General features: G+C 61.4%; 4 protein-coding genes across 5 annotated transcripts; all 4 read left to right on the top strand.

Annotated features, from left to right (window-relative positions):
- The first annotated feature begins 3,555 nt into the window (after positions 1–3,555).
- LOC306813225 (uncharacterized protein) lies at positions 3,556–6,279 on the top strand. Its single transcript, XM_079328438.1, has 2 exons — positions 3,556–3,787; positions 4,963–6,279. The coding sequence occupies exons 1-2, from the start codon at positions 3,599–3,601 to the stop codon at positions 6,079–6,081; spliced, it is 1,308 nt and encodes a 435-aa protein (XP_079184564.1). The 5' UTR covers positions 3,556–3,598; the 3' UTR covers positions 6,082–6,279.
- Positions 6,280–7,197: 918 nt separating this feature from the next.
- Positions 7,198–10,591, top strand: DOHH (deoxyhypusine hydroxylase). 2 transcript variants are annotated; one of them, XM_079328700.1, is made up of 6 exons: positions 7,198–7,269; positions 7,576–7,895; positions 8,270–8,346; positions 8,523–8,760; positions 9,490–9,827; positions 9,979–10,591. In XM_079328700.1, the coding sequence occupies exons 1-5, from the start codon at positions 7,214–7,216 to the stop codon at positions 9,804–9,806; spliced, it is 1,008 nt and encodes a 335-aa protein (XP_079184826.1). In that variant the 5' UTR covers positions 7,198–7,213; the 3' UTR covers positions 9,807–9,827; positions 9,979–10,591. The 2 variants fall into 2 exon arrangements, with proteins under 2 accessions (XP_079184826.1, XP_079184825.1); XM_079328699.1 differs by having other exon boundaries at positions 9,490–10,591.
- A 614-nt stretch (positions 10,592–11,205) lies between these two features.
- On the top strand, positions 11,206–13,149 carry SMIM44 (small integral membrane protein 44). Its single transcript, XM_079328701.1, has 2 exons — positions 11,206–12,729; positions 12,853–13,149. The coding sequence occupies exons 1-2, from the start codon at positions 12,489–12,491 to the stop codon at positions 13,065–13,067; spliced, it is 456 nt and encodes a 151-aa protein (XP_079184827.1). The 5' UTR covers positions 11,206–12,488; the 3' UTR covers positions 13,068–13,149.
- An 838-nt stretch (positions 13,150–13,987) lies between these two features.
- SMIM24 (small integral membrane protein 24) lies at positions 13,988–15,597 on the top strand. The gene is made up of 4 exons (XM_079328633.1): positions 13,988–14,542; positions 14,874–14,991; positions 15,108–15,146; positions 15,305–15,597. The coding sequence occupies exons 1-4, from the start codon at positions 14,470–14,472 to the stop codon at positions 15,390–15,392; spliced, it is 318 nt and encodes a 105-aa protein (XP_079184759.1). The 5' UTR covers positions 13,988–14,469; the 3' UTR covers positions 15,393–15,597.
- Positions 15,598–17,079: the final 1,482 nt, after the last annotated feature.

The following is a 17,079-nucleotide window of genomic DNA, read 5'->3' as shown; positions in this document are numbered from 1 at the left end:
TCATGGCTGGGGCTCCGGTGTCTGTGCGTGTCCCTCTCGGGAGGGAACCGGCCCGCGGGCTGCTGGATCTCTGATGGAACCCTTGGGTCCTCAAACGGGTTCTTTTGGTACTCGGGAGGGGAATTCCTGGGTCCCTACAGGCTTCTTTTGGTTCTGTGGGTGGGAGGGGAGTGTTTTAGGGTCCTTAAGATAATTATCTTGACCTTGAGGAGTTCTACTTAGGAGAGCGTCTTGATTCCTGGAAGGGAATCATCATGTCCCTGAGGGGCTCCCTGAGTCCTTAAGGAGGTCCTCGGGTCTTTGGGGGGCTCCTTAGTGGGAGTTTCTTGGTCCCTGAAGGGGTTCTTGGGTCTCTGGGGAAGGTTCTTGGGTCCTTTAGGGGGCTCCTCACGTCCTTGGGAGGCCTCCTGGGTTCTGGAGGTTGCTTCTGGCCCTGCCAAGATGGTGTGGGATTCCTGTGGCCCCCCCAGAGATTGTCCGTGACTCAGTGTAGGACCCCCCATGACCCCCCAGAGTGTCTGTGTCTCCCCCATTCCTGATCTCTGAATCCCCATTACTCTTCCAACAGAGCTTTGGGGTGGGTGTGGGGAAGCCATAAGTGTGTCCACCCCCCTCTTGGCAGGGCACTGGGCAGGGGCTGCTGCTCCAACACAGCTCAGCTCCACATGGCCTGGGAGCAGCTAAATGCTGCAGGAATATTCGAGGCCTCGTGCCCTTCTCAGCGCTGGTGTGTGCTGGAACCCCCCAATTCCTGCCCATGCCCACAGAGGGGCTGGTGTGGGGGCCCGGGGTGCTCACTGGGGGCAGAGGGATGCCTGTCTGCAGTCTGTCCAGTCTGGGATGCTTGAGTGACCCCACACAACCATCTCACTGTTACTCTACCCAGGACCATTCTGGTCCTACTGCAGCAATGCAGAGAGCTGCATTGCTCTTAATTAATTCCCTGATATTAATCATGGACTCCCTGACCAGCTCCACCTGACATAATAAAGTCTCTCTTTAAGGCTCCTTTGTATGTTATTTTCAACAAGAAACAGCTGATAACTGCAGCCCTGAGAAGGAACAGAATCATTCACAGACTCTTGGAATGTCCTGAGCTGGAGGCGACCCACAAGGATGATTAGAGCAGCCCCTGGCCCTGCCCAGACCCCCAACAATCCCCCCCCCCCCCCCCCCCCCGAGCATCCCTGAGAGTGTCCAAACACTCCTGCAGCTCTGGCAGCCTTGGGACCATTCCCTGGGGAGCCTGGGCAGTGCCAGCACCCTCGGGGGGAAGAACCTTTCCCTGAGCTCCATGCCAAGGCCTGACACAGCTCCAGCCCTTGCTGGGCTCCTGTTCCTGTCCCAGAGCAGAGCTCAGCCCCTGCCCCTCTGCCTCCCCTGGGCAGGAGCTGCAGCCCAGAGGAGTCTCCCCTCAGTCTCCTCTGCTCCAGCTGAACCAGCCCAGTGCCCTCAGCTGCTCCTCAGCCCTTCCCCAGCTCCCTGTCCCTCCTTTGGACACTCTCCAACAGCTTTGACTCCTTCTGACCTTGTGGTGCCCAAAGTGCCTCCAGAACTCCAAATGATTCCATCCAACAGATCCTGGACTCAGGCCACAAGGAACTTCCCTGCAGGCATCTCCACTTTCTCCATTGTCTCAGGAGCCCTATGGGATCTGCCTGGCCATGGCACATCTAGAAACCCTACAAGCTTTGGAAGAGTGGGCACCACTTTTGGGGTGCTATCCAGGCCCTTGGCATTATTCCCAGGTGTGTGGAAATATCACTGGAGGTTTATGTCCAAAAAGGAGACAGAGGAGTCCTGTAACTTTATTGATGAACAAAGGGAGAGACTATGGGGCATTTTCTGTGTCTCAAACTGTTGAGGGACGCAGCCTCCTTTTTATCCTAATTTTCATGGCCACATCATTCTCTTCCTTTCTCCACTGGCTGAGGTACTTGGAAGGTACAAACTTCCTGAATTGCCTACTGTATGTCCCACTCTAATATGCATCCCCCCTTTGTTTAGCATATGACGTTCATAGTTCTATTGTCTTTGCTCTCCTCCAAATTCAGGAAGTTAACCTTGGCTGAGCAGCAGTCCATGTGAATGAGCAACACTTTCTGAAATGGATGGTTTCTCCTGTTACTTCCATATCTACAAGTCCCTGGCCCTATCTACAAGCATATTCACACAGACTGTTTGTAAAGACACATTCATATTATTCCTTTCACTGGGCACCATCAGGGCACTGTCACTGCCTGTCTGTGGTTGGGCCCTTTGTCACTCTGGTGCCAGTCCTTGCCCAAGCTGAACCCAGCAAGTCCAGTCTTTTCCAGCCTTTCCCAGCCTTTTCAAGCCTTCCTGCAAACCCAAGGCAGATTTGGCATTTTGTTGTTGCAGTTTTCCTTGTTTCTGTAGTACCAGTCCTTGCCGCAGCTGAGCCCAGTGACCCTTTTCCAGCCAGCCTGGAGGCAGGAAGGCAGTGGGGTGGGATGAGGATGGTGGTGAGGATGGGGATGATGGGATGGTGTGGTTTGGTGAGCGTTGGTGATGGTGGTGGCAGAGATGGGGATGGAGATGGCAGAGCTGTGCAGAACCGTGCAGAGAGGTGGGATGGGGATGGTAGCTCTGTGAGGATGGGGATGGTGGTGCTGTGGGGATGGGGATGGGAATGGGGATGGTAGCTCTGTGGGGATGGTGGCTTTGTGGGGATGGGGATGATGGGGCTGGGGGGATGGGGATGGTGGGGCTGTGGGGATGGGGATGGGGATGGTGGTGCACTGGGGATGGAGATGGTGGTGCTGTGGGGATGGGGATGGTGGCTCTGTGGGGATGGGGATGGTGGTGCACTGGGGATGGGGATGGTAGCTCTGTGGGGATGGTGGCTCTGTGGGGATGGGGATGGGGATGGTAGCTCTGTGGGGATGGTGGTGCTGTGGGGATGGGGATGGTGGCTCTGTGGGGATGGGGATGGGGATGGTAGCTCTGTGGGGATGGTGGTGCACTGGGGATGGGGATGGTAGCTCTGTGGGGATGGGGATGGTAGCTCTGTGGGGATGGGGATGGTAGCTCTGTGGGGATGGTGGTGCACTGGGGATGGGGATGGTAGCTCTGTGGGGATGGGGATGGTAGCTCTGTGGGGATGGTGGTGCACTGGGGATGGGGATGGTAGCTCTGTGGGGATGGTGGCTCTGTGGGGATGGGGATGGGGATGGTAGCTCTGTGGGGATGGTGGTGCTGTGGGGATGGGGATGGTGGCTCTGTGGGGATGGGGATGGGGATGGTAGCTCTGTGGGGATGGTGGTGCACTGGGGATGGGGATGGTAGCTCTGTGGGGATGGAGACGCTGTGGGGATGGGGATGGTGGCTCTGTGGGGATGGGGACGGTGGTGCACTGGGGATGGTGGTGCTGTGGGGATGGGGAGGCCGGTGCGGTGCGGTGGGTATGGGGATGCCTGTACGGTGAGCTGCTGGCAGGGACGCCATACCCGTACGGTGCCGTGCAGGCCGCGCCGTGCCGCACGGAGCGGAGCGGCTCCGCCCCGTCCCGCCCCGCGGTGCCACCGTGACCCCATCACCGATCACTTCCAGGGCGGCCCCGGCTCCCGATTTGAAAATGCGGGAGCGGCTGCTGGTGCTGCTGTGCGCGCTGGCGCGGCGGCGGCGGCGGCGCGGCGGGGCCATGGCCGGGAACGGCAGCGGGAACGGCACCGGGAACGGCGGCGGCGGCGGGGGCTGGGACGGGCCGCAGCGGCGCGCCTGGCTCCGGCACTACTACAGCCAACGGCAGAAGCGGCTCATGACGGTGACCGGGGCGGGGCCGCCGTGGGCGGGGGCTGCACGGGACGCGGGGACAGCGACACGCGGGGATGGGGTCACGGGGGACGGAGGGTGCGGGGGACACGTGGAGATCGCGGGGACACAAAGGATGGGGGGTTACGGGGATGCACTGAAACCACGGGGTCACAAAGGGTGGGGGATACGGGAGACATGCGGAGGTCACGGCGACATGGAGGATGGGGGATGTGGGAGACATCACGGCGACACAGGATGGGGGACGTGAGACACGGAACACGTGGACGTGGGGGATTCGGGGCACGGGGAACACAGGTCACAGGAACACAAAAAATGAACAGTGAGGGGGGGTGCAGGATGCAAAGGACCGTGGTGGGAAGGATGGAGAGCACAGGGAAGTCACCAGGGGGACATAAAGAGTGGGACTCAAAACATGGGATGTGGGACTGGAAGGACACAAGGACACAGAGATCACAAAGGATGAGGAACGTGGGGGTTCTGTAGGACACAAAGGATGGGACTTGAAGGACACAGGATGAGATCCTGGACACAAAGGATGGCGGATGCAGAGGACATGGGGATGTGAAGGAGGGGCTCACATCAAAGGTGGGGGATGCAGTGGGGGATACAAGGGATCCCTGGCAGCAAGGACAAGCTGGGGGGGAATCATGAGGAATCTGCTGGCCTGGGAAGTGGCTGAAGAAGGTGACTAAAGCCTCTTTTTAGTTTAAAGTTGCATTGTAGAATTTAATAACAGAAAAACAACTCTTCTGGAGAGGCCAGGAGTTTCCCCTTCCAAATAATGATTCCCACCCTTGAGGGGTGCTCTCTCCCCCTTCCAAATCAGGACTTATCCCACAGTTCCCTTGGCAGCTGGAAATTCAGTAATGTTCATTACAATACAAACCCCCAGAGGGAATGGCCACACTAAAAAGGGGCTTTTTCAGAAAAACTCCATCTGCAACACCTAGGCATCTTGTCTGGAGTTACACCTACTGCCTGGTGGGTTTGCAGTGAGGTTTCCCAGGAGCAGGAAGATTTGACTGGTGTTAGACCAGTTAGGATCACTGGCCATCCTCCTGCCTTGAGCAAGTCTCTTGAGCTGGGTGGTCTTCAGAAGGGGGTCCCAGTGAAGTGCAGGGAAGCACTGACTCACACTGCTGTTGTGTCCCCCCTGCACTGCAGCTCCTCATCGCTCACCGGAGGAGAACCAGCTGCTGCTTCTACCCCCGTGCCTGGCCCAGCCTCAGGGGCACGGACTGGTGGGAGCGGGTGGTCCTGAAAGAGTTTGGGCCCCAGGACTGGCTGGAGAAGTTTCGGATGTCCAAGGAGACTTTCTTCTACGTCTGCAACCAGCTGCGGCCTGGTCTGGCCCCCCACAGCGCCCACTTCCACCCCACCCTGCCCCTGGAGAAGAGGGTGGCTGTGGCCCTGTGGCACTTGGCCACCAACGTGGAGTACCAGACTCTGAGCCCCCTTTTCGGCGTGGGGCCCTCCACAGTGCAGAGCTGTGTCCGGGAGGTGAGCTACGCCGTCGTCTTGCTGCTGAAGCCGCTTTACCTGCGGCTGCCTGATGAGAAGGAGCTGGAGAACATGGTGCGCATCTTCTGCACGCGCTGGGGCTTCCCGCACTGCATCGGGGCACTGGACAGCCTGCACATCCCCATCCACCCCCCGCTGCGCCTCACCGCCGACTACTGCAACGGCCAGGGCTGGCACTCCATCCTCACGCAGGCCACCGTGGATGGCCTGGGACAGTTCTGGGACGTCTCCACCGCCTTTCCAGGCAGCATGGAGAACAGCGCGGTCCTGGAGAGCTCCAGCCTGTGGGTGCTGGCCAAGGAGGGCCGGCTGTGCCCCAACCCTCCCAAGCATTTCATGGGGAAGGCACAGAAGTACGTGCTGCTGGGGGATGCCACGTACCCCCTGCAAGACTGGATCCTCAAGCCCTACCAGGAGGACGAGAACCTCACCCAGCGCCAGCTGCAGTTCAACTACCGCCTGAAGCGGGCGCACAGCGTGATCGAGAACGCCTTCCTGCGCCTCAAGGCACGCTGGCAGATCCTCCTCAAGTGTGACGACTGCAGCCTGGAGCTGCTGCCCACCCTCGTCCTGGCCTGTTGCATCCTGCATAACGTCTGCGAGGCCCACGACAACCCTTTCAACGAGGAGTGGCTGGAGGGCACCGAGCCCACCGAGCTGCCCAAGCCCTGCCAGCCCGCGCCGGCTGCCATGGAGGACAACCGGGCTGAGCAAGTGCGTGAGCTGATGTGCCAGTACTTCGAGAGCTGTGGGGAGGGCTGATGGGCCCGGGGGCAACTGCCTGCACATCCCTGCTTGCAGACTCACTGTGGACTCTGGCAGACTGGCCTAGTGCTACCAGCTGGGCCAGGCAGGCCCAGGGCGGGGAGGGATGGCCGTGTCATGCTCGTGCTGGGTTTGTTGTGGGGGTTTCAGGCAGTGGAATGTATTTTGTGCCCATTCTCTCTCCCAGGATCTAAATGGTTTGGTGGTGTGTTGTGTGCTGTGGGAGTACAGTGGGGATTAGGGCTGAGAGGGGGAGGCTGCTGGGATCTCCCTTTCCTTTGTCTCAAGGCCTCTCCATTAGGCCAAAATCAGCAGGAGCCTTGAAATAAGGCAAAACCACTTTGAAGGTTTGAAACTTGCTGTGTGAACATGGGAAGGAGAGGGAAGGAAAAGGCTGAGCAGGGCTGACGCCCTGTGTCAGGGCTGGCCAACTCAGGGCTGACTTGCAAGTGTTGACACCAGCCTGGAATCAAACTGCATCCACAAACTCAGGGGTGTGCTGCCCTGAGGGTTTGTCCAGCCTAGCACTTCCAGCCCCTCTCCAGAGGAGTTTTGCTCACCCTGGCACACCTGGCTCCCTCCAGAGAGGTTTGCCCAGCCTGGAATACCCTGAGCCCCTTCCTGAAGAGGTTTGCCCAGCCTGGCACCCCTGGCTCTTCTCCAGTGGGATTTTGCCCAGCCGGGCATCCCTGCCTCCTCTCCTGAGGGATTTTGTCCAGTCTTGACCGCAGGTCCGTCTCAGGGTGGGGGTTTGCCTAGCCTGGCGCTGCCCAAACCCCCTCTGGTGAGATTTCACCCAGCCTGGAACACCCCAGGCCCTTCCCCGGGTAGGCCTTGCCCAGCCTGACATCTCCAGCCTCTCTCCAGAGGGGTTTGCCCAGCGTGGCACTGCCTGGCAGTTCCGGGGTGAGGGTTTGCCAGCCTGGCACGCCCGTTCCCTCTCCGGAGGGTCTGTGGCTGGGTTCCCGGGTCCCTGTGGCGTTGCGCTGGCTGGGCCCGGTGGAGCCGAGCCGTGCCGGCCATGGTCCCGCCCGCGCCGCCCGCAGCGCTCCCTGGCGGCGGGACCGGCAGCGCCCTCAGCTGCGGGGGCGGCAGCGCCCCCTGGTTGCCGGCCCCGTGCGCAGTGCGCATGCGCTGCCGGTGTGCGGTAGGTCACGTGGCGGAGCAGCAAGATGGCGGTGCGCGGTGAGTGCAGCGCTGGCCCCGCCGGGCGCTCCCCGAACCCCCCGGTATCCCCCGGCCCGGGCAGCTCCTCTCGGGACCCGGTTCCGCTGGCCCGGCGGCTCCGTCTGGCGAGGTCGCGGCAGGGGGTCTATGTCCGTCCCGGGTATCCGGTGAAACCGAGTACGGACACGCGCTCTGTGGTCAGCCCCGGCCCCGGATCCGGTTCCCCGGCCCAGGCCGGCCGCAGCCCTTCCCGCCCACCCTGCCCCTGCCCGCGGGACCCGCTGCGGGCTGAGGGCGCACCTTGACTCCCTTCCCTGGACGCAGGAGCGTGAGCGAGGAGCCCCGCAGTGTGCCCAGAGCCGCCTGCGCCATGGTGACGGAGCAGGAGGTGGAGGCCATCGGCCGCACGCTGGTGGACACGGCGCAGCCGCTGCCCACCCGGTTCCGGGCCCTCTTCACCCTGCGGAACTTGGGCGGCCGCGCGGCCGTGGAGTGGATCAGCCGCGCCTTTGGAGACGGCTCGGCGCTGCTGAAGCACGAGCTGGCCTTTTGCCTGGGCCAGATGCAGGATGAGGCGGCCATCCCGGTGCTCATCCGCGTGTTGGAGGACACGGACCAGGAGCCCATGGTCAGGCACGAGGCAGGTACGGCGGCAGCTCCTGCGGCTCTGGGGACAGGGAAAGGCGCTGGCTGGCAAGTAGGGCTTGGGGGTGCTTATCCCCCTGTACAGAGCAGCTCGTGGGGGCCTGATCCGCCTTGGGTGTCAAACCCCGAGTCACATAATATCCACCACCTGCCCTGGCCAGACCTGACAGGACAGGTTGGTCTGGCCTTGCTGTTCATACTGGCCAGGCTTCTGTCATGTTTGTCCTGTTTGGTGAGTGTCCACATTTGCCCTGTTTGGGATCAGTCAGTCGGGCCTGTGTCTGTGCTTTATAACAAGGCATGGCATTGCCAGAGGACACAGCAGGGTCCTTCTCATACAGACACCCTGATAACATCCTGTTACATCCTTCAGGTGAAGCCCTGGGCGCTATTGGGAACCCCGACGTGCTGGATATCCTGAAACGCTATTCTGAGGATCCTGTGGTCGAGGTGAGCTTCCTGAGGGGCCATTTCCTCTGGGATGCAGCACTGCTGGTCTCAGAGGGTGAGGCAGGTCCCCCGGGGCAGGTGGTGGGGACATTGCAGTGACATTCTGCTGCATGCTGGGGTTCTCCTGGCGCTGCTGTTCTGCAGCCAGGGCCGTGTCCCTGTCCGTGTCCCCACAGGTGGCAGAGACTTGTCAGCTGGCTGTGAGGAGGCTGGAGTGGCTGCAGAACAACAAGGAGAAGGGAGGCACCAGCCCGTACCTCTCTGTAGATCCTGCTCCCCCCGCTGAGGAGACGGACGTGGCCAAGCTCCGGGAGATCCTCCTGGATGAGTCCCAGGAGCTGTTTGAGCGCTACCGGGCCATGTTTGCCCTGCGGAACGTGGGCAGCCAGGCTGCCGTGCTGGCACTGGCAGAAGGTGAGGGCCTGTCCTTGCTGTGGGTCTGTCCAGGCTAATCTGGGATGAGCCCAAATCCAGGACTGCCAGAGCTGCTCTCACATGTTTGTGTCTAGGGCTGCTGTTCCCTGGCACATTAACAGAGTGCTGGGTGGTCTGTGGTGTTCCAGAACTCCCTTGCCACGCTCCAGATCCCCTTCCCTGAGAGAGGGGAGGCACCAGCTGGTCTGACCCATTGTCAGACCTGGCCTGGGGCTTTTGGGGTCCTGTTCTCCTGGCCTGGAAAGTCAGGGGCTGCTGGTGTTTGGGAATAGTTCTGGAGAGGGGAATGTCACCTGAGTGGGGAAGGGACTGACCACAGCCCAGTTACTATGTGGACCCACCTCCAGCTCAAGGGAAGTGGGTCAGGCTCTCCAGCCATCTGGGACTGTTGGGATCTGTCAGCTCCTGCTCCAGCTGTTTTGTCCCGAAGAGCTGGAGTCCTTGGCCATGCTGCCATCCCCTAGAACATTGTGTGGTGGGGCAGAACTTGGGCAGGTGGGGAGCAACAGCTCTGCAGGGGGCTGGGTGCTGCCATCAAAGGAGGCTCTGGGACAGGGCTAGGATTGGGGAGCAGGATGGGACAGCCCGTACATGGGACTGGGGCGGTGACCCTTGGCATCCCCAGCTTTCAGCTGGGGGTTCCATCCGGGGTTCTGGGGCGTCCCGGTGCGTTCTGGGCCGTCCCAGCTCCCCGTGCCCCTCCCGCAGGGCTGCGCTGCGGCAGCGCGCTGTTCCGCCACGAGATCGGCTACGTGCTGGGGCAGCTGCAGGACGAGGCGTGCGTGCCGCAGCTGACGGCGGCGCTGCGCAGCCGCGCCGAGAGCCCCATGGTGCGGCACGAGTGCGCCGAGGCGCTGGGCTCCATCGCCCGGCCCTCCTGCCTGCGCGCCCTGCGCGCCTTCGCCCGCGACGAGGAGCGCGTGGTGCGCGAGAGCTGCCAGGTGGCCCTGGACATGTACGAGTACGAGAACAGCGGCCAGTTCCAGTACGCCGACAGGCTCTGCAAGCTGCAGGCCTCCTCCTAAGCCTGGACTGGGGGCACTGAGGTGGCTGTGCTGCCTCCCACCCCCTCCTGCTGCCGGTGGCGTTCTCACAGCCACCTCTGTCGGTGTGGATCCGTGCCTTGCCGCGCAGAGCTGGAGGAGGGACTGAGTTTGATCTGGCACAATTACAACCACCTTTTCCCTCCAAATCCAGGCTGAGCTGCTACTTGCCTCCCCACCGCCGTTTCCTGGATCTGCCCCATTTTCCTGCCAGGATCAGCACTGCCTGTGCGCAGCGTGGATTGGGGCTTGGACCAGGTGGACTCTGCTTGGCACGTCAGAGCCTGCTGCGGCTCTGCAGGGCTTGGGCCTGCCCTGGATTGGTGCTGCCATGTTGGCAGCTCCATTTTCCCCAGCTGAGCTTTGCTGGGGGCTAGGATGGGCTTTGGGAGCCCGCTCTTGTGGGCTCTGGTGTTGGGATGCTTTGAAATTGCTCAGTGCTGGTGCTGAGCCGGGGCCCTCCTCGCCCCCGCAGTGGGTTCGGCTTCTCCTGTTGGGACAGGCTGGAGCTGAGCCTGTGGCAGCCTCTGCCCCAGGATGAGAGTTGTTGCATGGCAAAGTTGGGAAGATACAGCTGGGTTTTTTTCTGCAGGGAAGGGCGCTGCCATTAGGGTGGGCAGGGTGAGGCAGAGCCTGCCTGGGCTTTCCCCCGTGTTTAACCAGGGCCAGGAGGGCTGAGGCTGCTGCTGGCACCCAGATCTCTCAGCCAGCCCAGCCTGGGCACTGGGGTTTGGGGTTTGGCAGGGAATAAAGCATCAGCACAGGAAGCTGGAGTGAGTTGAGCTGTGATTTACCTGTGCCCAGATGTGGAGTGCACCCAGCATCATGGGGTAAAGACCCAAGTGGGAGCCTGGGGGCTGCCAAAATGAAATCATAGAACCACTGAGGTTGGAAAGGACTTTTAAAATTGAGTCAAATCACATTGGGAGGAGCAGGGAGTGGGGTCCCTGATTGCATGAGTTGAAACTTCCAGCCCTGGGGAGGAGGATGAACTGTCTGAGGCACCCTGGTAGGTCCCACTGCAGGGCCCTGCAGGGTCTGACATACTGCTGGGCATCCCTTTTCCCCTTGTCCAAGGGCTCCCTGTGAGTCACTCCCAGGCTCAATCCTCTTAGTCCCTGAAGCCAGCTCAGCATCCCCAGGGTTCTGGTGCTCAGGAACACAGCCAAGGGGCAGCCCTGGCTATGGCCCAGTCTGATCCAGTTCAGAGCCCCACAAAAAGGGCCCTCAGTCAAGATGTGACCAGTTTTGGTCACCTGTACACGCTGGGAGTTAGTGACACATGCCTGAGTGCTGTCAGTAGGGTCACCTGTGTGTGGTGTGGAGGGTGAGCGGCTCCAGACTGCAGTTCTTGGCACTGGGGACAAACATCTGATGTTTTCACACTGCTTGGAATCAGCAGCTGTTATAGGTTGCTTGTCCCCCTTCCCTCACCCTCTGTAGCCTGTGGGTGATGGGCTGGACCCAGCTGGCACTTCAGTCTCTGGGATCTCCCTATGTCAATATCCATTCCCAGGACAATGAGATGGGTGACTTCCCCCAGGCCATATTATCACTTCCACTGTTCCCTTCTTGGCCCATGGGCTGCAGCACCCTGGAGTTTGCCAGGCTGTTTGTCCTTGGCTACCTTGGTTACCACCTCAGCTGCCCCCACCTTTGTTTTCAAACTTTTCCATGGGTGACACACTCAGACCTTGCAGGGTTGTTTCCCAGTCATTCCATGCCAACGTTTGTCTCTGTTTCCCCGAACACCTTCTAAGAGAAAATTGGAACAAAATGCATTTCTGAGGCTGGAATCTGCCAGGGGTAACCTGGTACAGCAGAGCTGGGAGGTGCTGGAGTGGAGCAGGGCTGAGCCTTGAGCTTTGCCTTGGCACTGAACCCCACTAGCACCTTCAGCCCTCCCAGTCTAGCCTGTGCTGGGAGGGTTTGGGGTTTCTCCAAAGCTGCTGCTGGCCTGGGCTAAACCCTCCACCCTCTTGGTGTGGGAGGGATTGCTTTTGGGGGAAGCATGGACCCTGCACTCCTCTGCAGGCTGCTCTGTGTTGGGGAGGTGATTCTGGATGCTCGGGTGACACGTTGCAGCCACCTGGGAAGGGGGGAGCCTCTGGCCATGGCTGCTTCACTGTACAGCAGAGAGGGCCCTGTGGGAGCCCCCCTGGCTGATGTGTCCCCATCCCCTCTGCCCATCACCTCTAACCCCAGGGTGCTGTGTCCTCTGGGATCTCAACCATCAGCTCTGAGGATCCAGGACCTGCTGAGTGATTTAACCCAGCCCAGGGGAGGGAGGAAATAGCTCAGCCATCCCTCCCTGTCCCTGTCTTTGGGGAATCTCCAGCTGCAGGTGACTCCCCACACCCAGGGGGGCAGTGATGCTTCCAGAGGGGCGGGATTTGGGGACCCTGACCCACATTGGAGCCCACTGGTCACCCCCCATGCTGAGGTAGCTGGGCTGTGCCTGGATTAGCAAGTGCTAAGCTCCTTCTCAGCAACACATCTCTGTCTCTGGGTGAGTGGCATTGCCACCAGCCATGGGGACACCACTGTCCCTGTGAGCTGCCAGCACTGAGGAGCCTTGCAGACCCTGATGCCACTTCCTGCCCTGCAGTCCCCTCGTGGCAGAGACTTCGGTGGCTCGGGGTGGGGGTGCAGGGATAGCTGGCCATGGCCCTGGCGGGGGGTGTCCCCCTGCCTGGCACCGGGGGTGTCTGGGGGCCACGGCACTTGCTGCAGTCCCCCCCCGAGGAGGATGGGATGCTGTATGTGGACTACAAGCCCCCTGCCCTGGACAGCATCCGCCTGCCCCACTATGTGCTGTACCTGATGATGGCAGCAGCGCTGGTGCTGGTGGTGGCATATGCCATCGTGGGCCACCTCATCAAGGACCTGGTGCACGACTTCGCCGGTGAGTGCTACCCACAGCAGGGTGGGGATTTGGGGTGGGCAGGGGGACAGGGGGATCCCCCCCAGTTGAGACTGTGCTGTGGCAGGGCTGATGCTGCTGACAGATCCGTCTCTGCCCCTGCAGACTGGGCATTTGGGCCCAAGGCGGAGGAGAAGGCGGGGATGGCGGAAAGCGCCGTGCTGGAGGCAGAGTGGCTGGAGAAGGACGAGGTGCTGGTGGAGCAGGCGGCGGATGACGAAGGCAGTGGCATCCTGCCCAGCACAGACATCCCCCTGGGGCTGCTCGCCCCACGCAGCTCTGTCTCCTTTGCTGACTCCCCCAAGAAGAGGTTCTTCTGAGGCCAGAGGCCAGCCCTGCAACAAGCAGGATCCTGCAGCCCTGCCTGACACTGGGTCACAGTGTGGCCCTGGCCGTAGGCACTGCCCAGTACGGGCACACAGCCTCCCCTCCCTGCCCAGCCCTGGCACTGCTCTCGGGGCTCCTCGTGGGCTGTCATGCCAATAAAGCCACCTGCCCCACCCTGCTCACCCCTTGGCCCAGCACGGTGGGAGGGATGGATGGCAGGGCTGGGATATCCCAACCTTTGCCTGGGGCAACAGCCTTGGCAGCCCTGGCCATGGGTGTATGAAGGCCAAGGTGCTTGGGGCTGCAAAGCCATGGTGTGGGGGCACAGCCAGTGGTGGCAGGGGGCACAGACACAGGTGCACACATGCACAGGGAAACATGGATATGCCTCTGGATGGGCCAAGTCAGCGTGGGCACATGGGTAGGGACAGACAGATGGACAGCTGGATGCTGAGGCTGGCTGTGCCCCCACCATCCCCTCAGTGCCTTGGCACTGCCAGACCATGCTCAGTGGCATCCACAGGTGGCCTCAAACGGGCCTTGGGGGACAAAGCACCCTGATGCCTCACTTGGGTTCTGTGTGAGGGCAGGGATGGAGGCCATTGTATGGACCTGCATCCCTTTCTTAAACCCAGGCTGAGGCTGGATGCCTGTGCCCCCAGTCTCCTTCTTTGCCCCTTGAGGAATTGCCACAGGCAGAGTGGCCCTGCCAAAGTCCACTGTCCCTCCCTAGGGTGATGCTGGGCACCAGTTTTCCTTGTGCCCTGGTGGTTGGGCACCTTGTCATGGTCTCCCTGAGCTAACCCTGTCAGTGTTTCTGACAGTATGTGGGCACTCACTCCCTGAGGACATGATTGGGTCCCACCTGGGATTGTCTGGGGGTAGCTGGCTTATGCCCAGGGACAGGCTGGCATTGCCCACTCCTCTGTGCTGCCCCATCCCATGAGGATGGCCCATGGACCCCTCACTGCTGCCCCAGCCCTGCCAGCAGGGATAGGGAGATCCAGACAGGGTGGGCACTTCTCCACCCAATCACCCATTTGTTCTTCTACTTGTGCACCCACCCCCGCCCCTGTCTGTTTCTGTCTCCATCCACTCCCTGCCCTGGGGGTGGTCGGTGGTCCTGGGCACAGGGACATGCCTGTCCTTTGCCACTGTGGTCCTGGAGGTGGTGGCCACTGGTTGCTGTGGGGTGCCAGTGCTGAGCCAGGGGAGTGGTACCATCTCCCAGAGATGACAGAGCCATGTTGCCATGGTGCTTGGTGCCACTTTGTCCTCTTGGGGCAATAAAGGCGCCCAGTGCCTTGGGTGCAGAGTGCAGGCACGATAGCAGCAGGGGATAGAAGCTCACCTTCAGGAGCAGGATCCAGACGTGCCTCAGCCCTCCACCCAAAAATGCCAAAGCCTGTGCAGCCCCTCTCGCTCCTGGTCCTGCTCGTCCTTGCTGCCACCACCCAGGGACAGACTGGTAGGTGCCCCTGTGACCCTCTGTACCGCTGTGCCCTGGGGTGCCTGGGGAGGTGGCATCAGATCAGCTCCTGGGAGATCTTTTCAGTGGGACCAGTCTGTCCCAGTGCTCCAACAGTAACAGACCTGGAGACACCCACCTGCTGCCCCAGTGCTCCTCACTGTGCTGGGGACAGGTGAGCTGTGTCGGGGGTGGCTTCCTTGGTACCCAAGTGACAGTGAGTGTCTGCCATTGTCCCGTCCCATGGGGAGTCCCGTCCCCTGAAGGACAGAGCTCCCCTGAAGCTCTCCCCATCCCCATATTTTCCCTTCCCTGTCCCCTGGCCACGCAGACACGGGCCCCAAGGTGCTGCAGCCATGGCTCATTGGCCTCACGGCCGTCGTCGTCTTCCTCTTCATCGTCTTTTTGATGCTGCTCGTTAACCGGCTCTGGAATCTCAGGAGGCACAGGTTGGATTGGTGCGGAGGCCGGGGGGTGCTGGCCAGGGGGGGAAACTGCGTGGAAGGTTGCGGTGGGCTGGGGCAGGGCTGTCCCCGGGCACCGCTCAGCCTCTCTCCCCTCGCAGGAAGGAGGATGACCAGCCGGAGACCCTGGCGGCTGACAGGTACCACACCGGGACACCCCGCACCGGGGCTTGGATTCCCTCCAGGGTGGCCACGTTCCAGCTGTGCCATGGTGGCTCTGTGCCCTTGGCATGGCCGGAGGCGGCCGTGCCCTGATGCCCTTCGTGCCCGGCTGACCGGCGCTCCCTTTGTCCCGCAGGCTGGAGCGCTCCGGCCACGTCAACCCGGCTGCGGACTTGGATGAGCTGAGCGACGACAAGCAGGAGAGCAAGGCCACGTCCCTCTGAGTCCCCCCGTGCCCCTCTGCCCGCTCCGGGGCACCTCCGACGGGCGCCGCACCCTCACCCCGTCCGCGGAGCGGGGATTCGCGCCGGGTTTTTGCGACAGCTTTGGCCACCGTGGCACCGCCCTCCCCGCGGCCGCCCCGGCTGTGACCAAGACCCGGCGCGGATCACCCGCTCGCCGGAGAGGAGCGGGGAGGGCGGCGGCCGGGGACGGCAGCGGAGCCTGCCCGTGTCCCCCGGGCCTGGGCCGCCGGGGGTCGCGGCCGGGGGGGATGAGGACAGCCCCTTCTCCAGACGTGCCCAGTAAAGGTTTCCCCAGCCTACCCCGGCGTCAAGCGCCTTGTGTCACCGTGCTGGGGTGGGACCTGTCCGGCAGCCCCCGGTGCCACTAGGGCAGGGGACAATGGCAAGTTCCGAGCTGTCAGACCTCAGCGACCTCGGCAGGGTGAGGCTGCATCGCTGCCCGACCAGCCCAGACCGAGGGGTGGGCACGGAGGGGACACGGGGGCTGGGGAGCACTGAGTGGGGTGGGGGCCTCGCCTGCGTGGCTGTCCTGAGCAGCGCGTGGGGACGGGGACCGCGGGGATGAAACGCAGCTTCGGTCAACGCGGACCTACGGGTGAGGACAGTAGCGTCACACCAGGCGATGACGTCACCCACACGAGGTGGTGACGTCCCGTGGCCAAGGTCTGGAAGCCGCGGAAGTGGCAGCAGCTCTGAACCCATGAGTGAAGCGCGGCTGTCCCCACCCATGTCCTGTCCCCGAGCGTCCTCTCCCCGCCTGGGGCTGGGGCTGCGCCCTGCGGGGTCCCAGCTCCGTCACCCTCATCCGGGGCAAGAGCATTGGTGGGTGGGGGTCTCTCCTCTGGGGGGCTGGGTGCCGCTGCCTGCCAGGGCTCTGCTCCCCCAGTGCCCTCCTCCTCCGCTGGGACCCCCCTGTTCTCCCTGCTGGGCACCGTTCCTCAGTTTCCCCCGCGGCAGTGAAGGAAGGGCGGAGGCGGGCTGGAGTTGAAGCATAGCTTGTTTAATTTTTATACATTTCTTTTTTTGTCTTTTTTTTTTTTCTTTTCATTTTTTAATCTTTTTTTTTGTGTGTCAGTTTTTTCTTTTTTGTTTTTTTCTTCTTTTTTGTCTCTTTTTTCTCTTTTTTGCGAAGGGGGGGGGGGGGAAACAAAAAAAACAACAACAAAAAAAACAAAGGAAAAAAAAAAAAAAAAAAAAAGAAACCAAAACAAAAGAAACAAACCAAAAAAGAAAACCAAAAAAACCCCAAAAATCCGTATCAGGGTCAGTAAGTGTATGTAGGCAGGAGCGGCGCTATCGGTAATGGCTGCGTACAATGGTATAATCAAATATCGTGAAGCACCAGGGAGGCAAGCGGGGGCTCGGGGGGGTCATGCGGGGCCAGGGGGCGCGGGGGGGGGCGCAGCGGGGGGGGCCCGGCCCCGGCTCGCGGCCCTGGTGCGCTCGCGGTGTGTATCGGCTGCGGCAAAGCGAAAGCGAGAATCCGGCGAACGAGTAAAATATAACAGCGGGGAGGGTGCAGCCCCTGGGGGAGCGGGGACCCCCGAAAAGGCGGGCGGGGCAGCCGGCGGCGCGGAGGCACTGCGGCGGGATTTTTGGTTTGGGTAATAGGCGCGGTCCGGCCGGCTGCCGCCTCGGCGCCTTTTTGGGGCGGTTTCTCTCCTTT

The sequence above is a fragment of the Erithacus rubecula genome (genome assembly GCF_903797595.1).
Source record: "Erithacus rubecula genome assembly, chromosome: 28".
Lineage (NCBI taxonomy): Eukaryota > Metazoa > Chordata > Aves > Passeriformes > Muscicapidae > Erithacus > Erithacus rubecula.
This window is presented reverse-complemented; position numbering and strand designations above follow the sequence as displayed.